The sequence below is a fragment of the Danio rerio genome, chromosome 19, assembly GCF_049306965.1.
Source record: "Danio rerio strain Tuebingen ecotype United States chromosome 19, GRCz12tu, whole genome shotgun sequence".
In the NCBI taxonomy this organism is placed as follows: Eukaryota; Metazoa; Chordata; class Actinopteri; order Cypriniformes; family Danionidae; genus Danio; species Danio rerio.
Window position 1 is genome coordinate 37,811,273 of NC_133194.1, and position 13,536 is coordinate 37,824,808.

General features: G+C 37.1%; 1 protein-coding gene and 1 long non-coding RNA gene across 2 annotated transcripts; one reads left to right on the forward strand and one right to left on the reverse strand.

Annotated features, from left to right (window-relative positions):
* Positions 1-47: 47 nt before the first annotated feature.
* Positions 48-4,391, reverse strand: ndufs5 (NADH:ubiquinone oxidoreductase subunit S5). The gene is given in 3 exon segments (NM_001020633.1): positions 48-287; positions 2,134-2,353; positions 4,327-4,391. Coding segments are annotated over 2 exon segments (321 nt in total). The 5' UTR covers positions 2,350-2,353; positions 4,327-4,391; the 3' UTR covers positions 48-182.
* A 3,899-nt stretch (positions 4,392-8,290) lies between these two features.
* LOC141379152 (uncharacterized) lies at positions 8,291-12,684 on the forward strand. Its single transcript, XR_012395163.1, has 2 exons — positions 8,291-9,881; positions 9,933-12,684. It is a non-coding gene; the product is annotated as an uncharacterized lncRNA (long non-coding RNA).
* The last annotated feature ends 852 nt before the right edge of the window (positions 12,685-13,536 follow it).

Consider the following 13,536-nt stretch of genomic DNA (forward strand, 5'->3'; position numbering starts at 1 on the left):
TATTTCCATTGAAAAATAATGCATGCAAGCATACAACAACAATGACATGGAATCAATTGATTTATTGTATATTAAACAATGTTGATACAGCAAGAGAATTATAATACATGAGTGAGGAATCAACTGTACAACAGCATGACAGTGTTGAGGGTGACTGTATGTTGGGTCTGTGGCGTCTGGGTTCAGGACAGCGGCTCCCCTTTGCCTGTGTGGTGTGGAGGAGGTGTGTAAGTTCCCTCTTTAATCATCTTTTCTTTCTGCGTGCTGATCTCTTTCAAGCGCTTCATCTGTATGGAGTGATCGTAATTTTAATAATGCAAATAAAACTTATTGGGATAGTTCACCCAAAAATAAAAATGACCTCATCCTTGTGCGTTTTATTTATTGGCTTTCTTAAAAATAGAAAAACATCTTTCAGAACAACATACAGCAATAAGTAATTAAACATACTGTATGCAAAAATAAATGCAAATATAAACATACCATAAAATAAGACCACAAATTTCCAATCGTTGTAAAACATGGGTCTATTCTCAGTCGGCCATTTAGGTACTCTGAATAAAATTCTCCAACATGTCTACATCTTCATCCTCATGTGTTTTTAAACCTTGACGAATTATCAGTGCTTTCCACAGGTTTGAAATATGTACAACGAAGTGAAATATGTACAATTCTAATATTTACACTATTAAAATAGCACATATTCATTTCACTTTGAATTGTACATATCCACTGCACATATACATTTATAATTACACTCATATCTATCTTCATACAACACTTCTGATTATTAATAGCAACCTGTACATATATAATACATATAATAAATCTCTGTTCATAGTTGATACAACCTGCATACAATATTCATAGTACATCCATCTGTAAATTTTACCAATAGTTTTTCTATAATTGCGCTTTATATATTATACCTATATCCTGCATTTGCTGCTGTTGCACTCCTGGTTTGACCTAAACTGCATTTTGTTGCCTTGAACAGTATATGTGTTATGACAATAAAGTTGATTCTAATCTTATCTAATCTAATCTAATATACTTGCGGACAGTGGTAGTCGGATTGAAACACACCTTTTACCCTATATAAATCTATATGTGACAAACAAAACAATTAGATTTTTAACAATATTTTAATTTAAGAAATCTATAACAGTTATAAACTGTTTATTTTCAATGGGTTAAAGTAAAAAAACTGTTGAAAAAAAAAAAAAACTAAATCCACTATTTTTCTTTCACTTTTATGCTATTCAGGAGCCATGTGCACACACCGACAGGTAAAATCTGCTTCTCTCTCTCCTGTATTCAAGTTCATTGGCCGGTTGCACCAGCAGTGCGCAAGTTAAAATGTAGCCTAGTTGTGACTTAAAAGAAGACTAAGTTACAATTTATGCACTCCTAAATATTTTTGGTTGCACCACTGAACCAAAAACTGTAGAAATATTTTGCAGCCAATTAAGATATAGTTCCGTCATCTGTAAAGCTTTTCTGAGTCGTTAAGAGTAAAGAATTCATTATTTAAGGTTTCTCTCGAGGCTGTTCGCATACAGTGAAAGCGAAGGCCAAATACCGGACATTTTAGTAGATTTAGAAATCCCACACCGGATGCAAAAAGCCTCGTCTCTGTGGGTCTGCAGTGCATGTGAGACTGTCTGTGGGAGTTTAGACAGTTCTTGCATACACAGAATGAGCAGTACGAAACGGGTAAGTGAGAGATGATTTTCCACTACTTTGTAGATCGCGGACGTTTAATTATATTGGGCGGATACAAAAAAAAGTGTAAGGATGAAAATAATAGTAGAAAAAAATGTGTCACTAAATATACTTTGGTGGCCATAAATAATTTGCCTGGGCAGCCTGCTCAAGTAAAGTCTATGTGTGGAATTTCTTTATTCATTTGAACACAAAGAAAGATATTTTGAAGAAAGCTGAACACTATTGACATCCACATTAATATAGAAGTCAATGGTTACAGGTTTCCAGCTTTCTTCAAAATATCTTCCTTTGTGTTGAAATGAATTAAGTTAAACAGCTTTGGAACAAGTAAAGGGTGAGTAAATGATGACATGTTTTGGGTGAACTCTCCCTTTAAATACATGACTTCTTTCTGATTGTACTTACAGTCTTAAAGCGGTGCATGCACTCGTAGAAGTCTTCCCACTCAATGTTGCACTCCTTACTGGCCCGGGTCTTGCCGATGGCATGGGAACACTCGATCCACTCCTTCTCAAAGGCATGGCAGAAGGCCGCCCGCTTGCGAGGCTGCTCGCCGCTCTGAGCCAGCAGCCACTTGTCCACATTGATGCCCAACTTTGACTGGAGGTCAATGAACGGCATGATTCTAGGAAGCCAGCAGAGATGCTTTATGTGAAATCCAATAGTGCAGACAAGCTTTTTTTTCCACTCAAAATAATAATAATACTTTTAATTTACTCATACTCAAGCTACCCAAGAAGTAGATGCCACTTGTTCTTGATTAGTAGATTAATTAAATTAATACCTTTTCATTTTTAGCTGAATCACGTTTATTGGCGGATCTTATAAATGCAAGTTTATGGTTACTGAAAACTTTAGAATGAAAAAAAATAAATCAAAACTGAAAAAATAAATTAAAACACTTAAAAATGAATGTAAAACCTGTGGCTCATGGTGATACATTTAGGTCTTACGAATGTAAACTCAGTTTTGTGCAACAAATTATAACATCATTATCTTTATTCTATAAACATATAATCCAGAGGATATTTATAATAGTGCAGCACAAGCTTCTTGTCGTATAATAACAAATGTGATTGTGAAAAAACATGCACTGTTTGTTATGTATATCAGGGATCAACAATAAGGACTGCACAGTGACCCGGGGCCAACGTGAAAGATGCTCGGGACAGTAGAATGGACTGTCACTGGCCCCTATCGGTCAGTAACGATAAGCACTTTTTTTTTTCGGAACCTGGTAACAACCAGTACAGCAACATGGCGGCAACATCAAACTATGAGGCTAAAAGAAAACGTCTGTTTTTAATTTTTTGGAAGCAGACAATTACATGGGTACAAAATTAAGAAAAAGAAAAGAACAAAAAGAACAACAAAAAAAAGTTGTCAGAGTTGTCATGAGTTTAGCAAGTAATTTTTACAAAAATAATTTAGGATTGCAATAAAATACCAGCACATTTTCCATACTGCTCTTTCGTTTGCATAAAATCTTGAGTTTTGCATTTTAGATTTTTACATTTATTATAATTTTTGAAATGTTTAAATTCTAGATTTGAGAACATAATTTTGCCACATTATTTAAAATATGTGACAAAGAAATAGCTATTAACATTATATATATATATATATATATATATATATATATATATATATATATATATATATATATATATATATATGTAGTTGAAGTAAGAATTATTAGCACCCCTTCGAATGGTTTTCTCTTTTTTAAATATTTACCAAATGATGTTTAACAGAGCAAGGAAATTTTTACAGTATGTCTGATAATATTTTTTTCTTATGGAGAAAGTTTTAATTGTTTTATTTCAGATAGAATGAAACCAGTTTTTAATTTATTAAAAACCATTTTAGGGACAACATTATGAACCCCTTTAAGCTAATTTTTTTTCGATAGTCCACAGAACAAACCGTCGTTATACAATAACTTGCCTAATTACCCTAACCTGCCTAGTTAACTTAATTACCCTAGTTAAGCCTTTAAATGTCACTTTAAGCTGTATAGAAGTGTCTTGAAAAATATCTAATCAAATATTATGTACTGTCATCATGACAAAGATAAAATAAATCAGTTATTAGAGATGAGTTATTAAAACTATTGTTTAAAAATGTGCTGAAAAAAAATTCTCTCTGTTAAACAGAAGGGGGGGGGGGGTTGGGATATAGGGGGGTATGGGCTAATAATTCTGACTTCAACGGTACTTAAATAACAGCGGAATTCTGTGCATGCATTAATCTAATATAACTTATTTAGCTACAACACAATACAACACCTGACCTGAATCTGGATACATATTCATAATCAAGCGTTAAACTAGTCATCGATTGAATCAAGTAATTATTAACAATTAGAAACAGCTAACGTGATGCTATTTAACATTTGCAGCGTTGTGAAATGTATTGATAATCGTAGTTTAGCTACTGTTAGCATCATAGCCTAACGGGAGGTCTGATAACTAAACAGCAGAATGCGTTTATTCTAATGACATTTACGGACAGCATCGGATTCACATTAGTGCTAGCAATTTTATGGATGGCACATGTATGATACAAAGCTCCAAAATTGTAAATACAAACACTGACCGTCCGGTTCACTTTAACCTTCCAAAGGCCCACAGTTCACTCACGACCTCTCAGCTGCCGTAACTGAGCGCAATGCATTTTACGTCACTGCTGCAAAGTACAATAAATAAAAATGCACCGGTAGGGTTGGCGCAAGATGGCGACCTAGACGGTTGTGCTGGTTTGAGCTCTGAGCCATCTGGAGGAGTTTACATTGTTTGGACGAATATGTATCACTGAAATCAAGGTGGGGACTTTTATAAGTAGTAACTCAGCTAATTTCGATGTCTAAACCCCAGTTATAGACTGAACTATACGCAGATTCAAGAGTTCAGTGCACGTGCCGTCTGCAAAAATGCCAAAGAGTAAAGACCGAAAGTTGTTCTCTTCGCTTTTCGAACCTTCTGGAGACCACGATTCGTTGTCAAATACACCATCAAGCAGTCCTCTCTCAAAAAAACTTTGTCAGGATGAAGATGATCCTAAAGTGTCTAATGTTGACATACTGCGTGCTGTTAATTCCCTCAGTGATCGATTTGCGTCGATGGAACAACAACTTGCCCAGAATTCGATTACGATTGCTAATCTTTCAAAGGCTGTTGATTTTGTCGGAGAGGAGTTTAAATCGATGTCCACACGAGTTAAGGCAAATGAAAATAAGGTCACGCAAATTCAGCAGGTGGTTCAAGTGGTTCAAAGCAAATGCGATCAAGCCGAGATCTACAGCAGAAGGTGGAATTTAAGGATCATCAATCTCAAAGAAACCGATGGAGAAAATATCAGAAGCAAAGTGCTGGAAATCCTTAAAGTTCTCACTCCAGACGAAGCAGATGACATCCGTTTTTATGTTGACACCATTCACAGAATTGGTCGTCCCGGAGCAGGTGGAAATCGCCCTCGTCCGGTCATAATTCAGTTTGCGCTTCGAGTGTACAGGGAGAAAGTCTGGAAAGCGGCTAGGGATCATCCCGCTCTTAAGGAAAGAGGTGTTCGTCTGATGGAGGACTTGACGTTTGCAGAAAGACAACAGAGGAGGTTGCTATGGCCAAAAGTAAAAGAGGCAAGAGAACAGGGCAAGAGAGCTCACTTTCGTGGTGCAGATGCTTTTATTGATGGCAAAAAACTGTCCGTTGAGGAGTTTGAAGCTGAAAAGTGAACACTGACAGAAAACTACTATTTGGTCGCTGGCTCTTGTCAGTGTCAAAAGTTAACTTATTCGTTCAGTCTGATCGTCCGGGTAATGTGACTGTTCCAGGTTAATAACTGTTCAACACCGGCTGCTTTGTGAATTTATTTGTTTCAGGGTTCTTTATACATTTATACTAATTCTGACATCCAAATTTTTGTTTTATGTCTGATTTTATTTTCAGTAATTTTAAAATTGTTTCACTTAATGTTAGGGGTTTACGAGACAGCATTAAAAGAAAATCTATTTTTATTTTTGTTAGACATACTAACGCGAATATAATTTTCTTACAAGAGACACATTCATGTGAAAATGATGTTAGGTGGTGGCGATCTCAGTGGGGTGATCAAATTTTCTGTTGTCATGCTTCACATCATTCAGCAGGTGTCGCTGTTCTGTTAAATAAGTTCAAAGGTGATGTGTTAGAATCGGTTAATTCACCAGAAGGGAGATGGATACTGATAACTGTTAAGTTGGATAATTCAGTTTTTATCTTAGTAAATGTTTATGGTTATAATTCATCAGTCCAAGCCAAAAATATGTCCACAGAGTTATCTAACGCTATTTTAGTTTTACAGAGAAAATATAAAGACGCTTTTTTGTTAATTGGAGGCGATTTTAATGATGCCCCAGATGACTTCATAGATCGCTTTCCCCCTCATGCTTCATCCTCTTCAAAATTTAAACTTACAAATTTCTTGTCCTCTTATCTGTCTGTTGTGGATATTTGGAGATTTTTAAATTTTAGTGATAAATGTTACTCCTGGAGCAATTCCTCTAGATCGTTACAATCACGGATTGATTTATGGTTGATCAATCCTGAATGTATTCAATATGTAACAGAAATTTCATATACTTATGCTCCCCTTACAGATCATAAAATGATTGTTCTGTCTCTCTCTGCCTCTAAAATTAATAATAAAAGTCTGCGGGGATATTGGAAGTTAAATAATAGTTTGCTGAATAATGAAAATTTTAATATGCAGGTTAAAGGTATCGCACAACACATTTTTGTCAATAATCAAATGTCACATTCTAGCAAATGGGAATTATTTAAGTTTAAAGTTAGACAGTCAGCCATATATTTTAGTAAACAAGTTAAAAACAATAACTTGAATAAGGAACGGTCATTGATGAACGAGTTAAATATTTATTTAAAAAAAGATAATCTAACAGAGGATGAAAAAGTTAGATTAGAAACTATAAAATCTGAAATTGACCAAATTTACGTTGATACTGCAAAAGGTGCTTTTATTCGTTCAAGAGCCAAATGGTTAGAAAAAGGAGAAAAAAATACAAGTTACTTTTTTTCACTAGAAAAGCGGAATTATAAAAGGCAAATGATTTCCTCACTTAAAATTGATGATGTTATTACTTCAAATCCTAAGTTAATTTCTACATATGTAGAGTCCTTTTATTCCCAATTATATAAATCTGTATTTCAAAAGGATAAATGTTATAATTTTTTTGAATCTGTTAAATCTTCTGTCTCTCCTATTTCACCTCAATTTAAAGATACTTGCGAAGAAAATCTGAGTAAGCTTGAGATGGAAATAGCATTACGTTCAATGAAACAAAATAAGTCTCCAGGCTCAGATGGTCTTTCAGTGGAGTTCTATCTGCATTTTTGGAATATAATTGAAAATCCTTTATTTGAAATGTATAAGGAATCTATTGAGCTAAAGGAGTTACCAACCTCTTTGAAACAAGGATTAATAACCTTGCTTCCTAAACCTAATAAAGACCTTATGATTTTAGACAACTGGCGCCCAATAACACTACTTAATGTAGATTATAAATTATTATCTTTGATTTATGCAAAACGCTTAAAGGAAGGTCTAAATGAAATTATTAGCGAGTATCAAACTGGTTTCATGGCTGGGCGACACATAAGTTGGAATATTAGATTGATTCTGGATTTGTTAGATTATTCTAATTTGATTGAGTCTGAAGCATTACTACTTTTTCTGGATTTTCATAAAGCTTTCGACACTATTGAGCACCAATTTATGTTTATGGCATTAAAATATTTCGGTTTTGGGGACAGGTTTATTTCTATTATGGAATTGTTTCATAGAGATATCAATAGCTCTATAAATTTATACCCAAATACTTCTAAAAGGTTCCCCATATGTAGAGGAGTCCGTCAAGGATGTCCTATTGCTCCTTTTTTATTTCTTCTTGTTGTAGAGTTCCTGTCCATTTATGTTTTAAAATCATCAGCAATTCAAGGTATTACCATATTTAATAAAGAAATAAGGATATCTCAACTTGCTGATGATACCGTTCTTTTTCTAAAAGATAAAGATCAGTTACCTGCAGCTTTGCAATTAGTAAATGATTTCTCTATTGCATCTGGATTAACCTTAAATGTGACAAAATGTGAAATTATATCACTTTATAATTCTGAAGTAAAAAGTTTATGTAATATACCTGTTAAAAAGACGGTAAAATATTTAGGAATAAGTATAACAAAAAATTTATCAGAGAGTGAGAGAACATTTTGTCCTCTTTTTAGTGTGCTTGCATGAGAAGCAGAAGTGTCTGTGGTTTTGTGTGTGTGTGTGTATCGGAGGTCTGAAGGTCAACGTCTGGTTTCAGTCTTGCAGGTGTTAAAAATATGAGACCATGGTCTGGTTTCATTTCGCAGCTTCACCCACGCTGGAAAATTCCACTATGCTCAGATATGAAATATGCTGATTCATGTTAAGACAAAATGCTGTATGACTAGCCCATATTTGGAGTGCCTTTCTGCTATCAGCCCCTGTGTATAAATATCCCTGTCCATCCTGTGTTGTCAGGCTTGCAGAATAAACCATTCTAACTACAGTTTGGTCTCTTCTCATGTCTCCGGGTCGACCTGCTGAACTTTGCTGAATCTGGTGCCTAATATAGGGGAAATCTTACAGATCTGGGGGCTCGTCCGGGATACATCTGATCAGGTAAGAGAATTTTTATTCACACTGCCTGCTCCGGTGTATCTCAGGAAATCGTAAGATTTTAATTAAAAATTGGGTTGCGCAAGCAAGAGAGGTCTGTGCTCTAGAGCACAGAATATCCTGTCAAGTTTACTTTCAACAGTAAATTGCACAGAAGGATTTGTGTCGTCGTACTCAATTAAATTTGGGTTCCACAAATCAGGAAAATTTATTAATTTGACACTTGCTAGCCTGTCAAGTTTACTTCAAACAGTAAATTGCACAGAAGGATTTGTGTTGTTGTACCCGATTAAATTTGGGTTCCACAAATCAGGGGATTTAATAAATTTTAGTAAATAAGTATTACGCACCAGCTTCAGCAATATGGGACAAGGATATCCAAAACCAGAACCCAGTGAGAGTCCAAAGCAATGGATGGATAGATGTGGGTGGGGATTTTACACTGAACCCTGGCTGTCCAATTTAGCTGGGTGGACAGAGGGACAATCTCAATGGAGAGACTTTCCTAGGGAAGGAACATTTGAACCAGGTTTCCTTCAGTTAGCTTACAAATTGATATGGGGATCCAGAATGGAATGATCAGTATATGATGAATGGATATGACACATGGTATACAATGAGCTCTATATGGAGAGATAAAAAGGGCATTTTTACACCTAAAACCGTTTTGAAATCTGTCCCCAAACCCAAAAGCAGAAGCAATACTGCCCGTAAGGCAGATAAGAGGGGCTCTCTCGCAGCTGCTAAGACAACTATGATATCACCACCCCCTTATACGGGGCTTCCGCCTGCTGCTTCATGCTCTGTAAGTGCTTCTCCTACAGTGCCTTCTATTTATCCGTCACTGACAGAAATGATTAAAACTAAACCAGACTCCCCTGACAGCACGGAGGGCGCTACTTCAGCCTCTAATGTGGCTGCGGTGTGGGTTGCTAAACCACGAGGGATAGAAATAATTCCCCCTTCACCCTCTGTTCTTAAAGATCTCATATCTCTTCTGCCCGAAGTGGACAAACCACTGCAATTTGTAGACATGCTGTTGCGCAGTTCGCGTCACTGCCAACTAATTGGGGCAGATTATCGATTTATCCTTTAAACCAAAATGGGTTCGTCCTATGACAATGAAGAAATAACAACAAAAATACCTGCTCTTGATCCCAAGCTTGATATAGTACAAACAGAAACTGTTAAGGAAGAAACAGATGATAAAAAGACAAGTACTCGTATAAAAACACGCCTCGCGTGGAAAGATGATCAGGAGGAGGTCCTAATACATCTAAAACAGCAGCTTACTAAATACTTAGTACCATACTTACTGGTCTGAATGTGACGCAATGACTGATCCTAATGGAATAATGCTAGATGGCAAAGGCCGTTTATGCCTGCCATCATCCTGTGCACCTTTTCTCGTCCGCGAGTTTCACGGTGTTACACACCGCGGCCGAAGAGGGGTAATAGACACAATGAGTTAATAGACACAATGAGTTAATAGACACAATGAGTTAATAGACACAATGAGTTCCTTTTTATGCATCAATAATTTACAGCACCATGTTAATAACACCTTAGATAGATGTCTGATATGCGCTCAAAATAATATCACTAAACCTCAAGCTAAACATCAACAATTGCCCCTTCCTGAAACACCTTTTCAGGAATGGCAGGTAGATTTCACACACCTGCCAAAGAGGGGTCTCAATAAATATTTACTGGTTTTTGTGGACAAATTTTCAAAATGGGTTGAAGCCTTCCCATGCAGTAAAGAAGATGCTAATATAGTTGTCAGATGTTTGACAAGAGAAATCATTCCAAGATATGGTATACCATGTGCCATAGACTCAGATAAGGGAACCTCATTTACTGCGAAAGTAATACAAAATCTAGCTAAAGAACTCCAAATTAATTGGCAGCTACATATTCCCTATCATCCACAATCATCTGGCATAATAGAACGAACTAATAGGACCATCAAGGACAAATTAAGAAAGGCTATGTAACATGCAGGGCACTCAAATTGGCTCGCCTTGCTACCTGTCGTTTTAGCAGACATGAGGATGTCTCCTCACAAAAGCCTTCACGGTCTGTCTCCTTATGAGACTGTGATGGGACGACCCTTTCCCTCACCATGGAGGCAAAGGGGTACCACACTGGGTGACGGTTCTTTGGATATCCATATGAGTGAATGTGCACAACAGCTACTAACAACATTGCATGCATACTGGACTAATATACATTCTGGTTCAGCCCCGATGCCGGTAGACCCAACACACCCCTTTAAGGTTGGTGACAGAGTAATGATTAGACAGTTCAATAAAATGAGCACAGAACTGGGGGACCCCAAATATGGCCCCCCAACGGATGTCGTGGCTGTAACCAGAACCGCCGTTTTAACCTCCTCTTCTCCACAGTGGATCCATGCAACCAGGATAAAACGAGCACCTATTGAATAATAAAAATGTATAAGTTTTGTACTATGATAATCTGTCTGCAGACTCTCTTTGTTTTACAGATTTTGGGGGCCCCCTCAGCACAGACGACACCTCTACAGCTGCACAATTGCGTTTGGGAGACAGATGGGAGCTAAACACGTAGCACTGTCTACCTTAAGGCAAGGGTCAGCATGACTTCCTTTTTGCTGCGGACAATTGGACTGTTTCTCTTTCTTGTTGCTCAAGCTAATGCAGCCAGGCTGAAACGCTGGACACATGATCATGAATTTGGATGGGCAGAGGATGGGGCTGACAATCCAATTGAAATAATATGTGGTATCAATATGTGAAAGTTTTAGCTAGGTCATATAATGTATCTGGTTGTTATGTATGTTCTGTTATGCCTCATTCAGCCAAGCAAACCCCTCTTTATGCTAAACCCATGAATAAAACAGCTGCTAAATGTTCTGCCAGTTTTGCAGGATCAGGGTACCAGAATCCATATATAATTGTCGATGACTACGATCCATACCGGATTGGCATTAGAAATGGTACATGTGATGCTCTATTTTGGGTAAAATTTGGCCACGCTAAACCCTCACCTATTAGCCACAAGGTTTTTTATTAACCATTCTATTACACACCCTGTGTGTTATAACCAGACCATGGGCTCTCATTTCATGGGAAGCACTGTTAACTGTCAACAAATTGCCTCCTCGGGAGAGGGGGCCCCAGTCGACATCTCAGGACCCTCAAATGGCACTTATGTGGTCCAGGGTGGGTGGTGGTTGTGTGGGAAAAACGCCTACATGTCCCTACCGGCCAACTGGACGGGGCAGTGTGCCCCTGTGCATGTGACTGATCACACTTTTATTGTGACAGCCCAGGTCCTGTCAGCGCTGCAAAGAGTTAAACGCAGTGTCCCTGAAATGAAGCCCCATGACTCTGCATGGGGTACTGACGTGCCCGAGGATTTTAAATTATGGACCACTGGTAACAAAGTGGTATTGGCTCTATTTCCGCAAATAGGTGTGGGAAAAGCTCTACTAAGAATCGAGACCCTGGACTATCGCATGGGCCTATTTCTGAATGCCTCAAAAATAATTAATGAGGCCCAGAATAAGGAGCTGGGTAATCTACGTACCATGGTTTTGCAAAATAGAATGGCTCTAGATCTCTTAACAGCATCCCAGGGGGAGGTATGTAAATGAGTACTGCTATGTCTACTCTCCAAGGGTTAAAAATTGCCATGACTTCAGATTATGTTCCCGACACAACTTGGGGTTGGATGATGGGTCTGTTCGGCTGGGTAACTCCTTTCCTTACTATGATAATTCCTGTATGTATTATTTTCCTTCTTGTTTGTTGTTGTGGTCCTTTTCTCTTGCAATGTTTAATGAATCGTGTTTATGCCACAATGGACAGTATGATGGGTCAAAGATATGATAGATTCCTCTGCGTTAGGCCTTTGGCCTAAAAGAGGGGACTGAGAGAACATTTTGTCCTCTTTTTAGTGTGCTTGCATGAGAAGCAGAAGTGTCTGTGGTTTTGTGTGTGTGTGTGTATCGGAGGTCTGAAGGTCAACGTCTGGTTTCAGTCTTGCAGGTGTTAAAAATATGAGACCATGGTCTGGTTTCATTTCGCAGCTTCACCCACGCTGGAAAATTCCACTATGCTCAGATATGAAATATGCTGATTCATGTTAAGACAAAATGCTGTATGACTAGCCCATATTTGGAGTGCCTTTCTGCTATCAGCCCCTGTGTATAAATATCCCTGTCCATCCTGTGTTGTCAGGCTTGCAGAATAAACCATTCTAACTACAGTTTGGTCTCTTCTCATGTCTCCGGGTCGACCTGCTGAACTTTGCTGAATCTGGTGCCTAATATAGGGGAAATCTTACAGAGAGACAAGATTTAAATTTTTCCCCTAAAATAAAAAAAGCTCAAGGTATATTTAATAACTGGCTTCAAAGGGATTTATCTATTATTGGAAGAGTTTTGTTGACTAAAGTAGAAGGAGTGTCTAGATTTGTTTACCCGGCTTTATCCCTTTTTGTTCAAGATGCTATTTGTAAAAAAATTAATGATTTATTTATACAATTTGTTTGGAGAAACAGACATCATCATTTAAGAAAGGAAGTAATTCAAGGGCCAAGAAAAGATGGGGGATTTGAACTTTTAGATTTTTTTGACTTAAACTATACTTTTAAAGTTAAATGGCTTAGGAATTGTTTATTGAAAGCAGACTCAATTTGGTTTTTTATACCATATAATATTTTCAAAAAGGTTGGAGGATTGCGTTTTTTACTAACATGTGATTATTCTGTTAAGAAACTACCGGTAACATTGTCCAATTTTTATCAACAAGCTCTTAAAGCATGGAAGCTGTGTTATGTGCACAATTTCTCACCCCATAAAGCAATTTTGTGGAATAATTCTTATATAACTGTTAATCGGAAATCTCTCTACCTACAAAATTGGACAGATAAAGGTATTTTTTTCTTATCTGATATTTTGGACCAATCAGCTAATTTACTTTCTTACAAAAATTTTATGGAAAGATGGTCATTCCCTATTAAATTTAAAGAATATAACTATGTAACAAAAGCCATCCCCTCTGGTTTGTTAATGCTAATGAGAAGTCATATGTCTTCATATAGTATCAATATTAATAA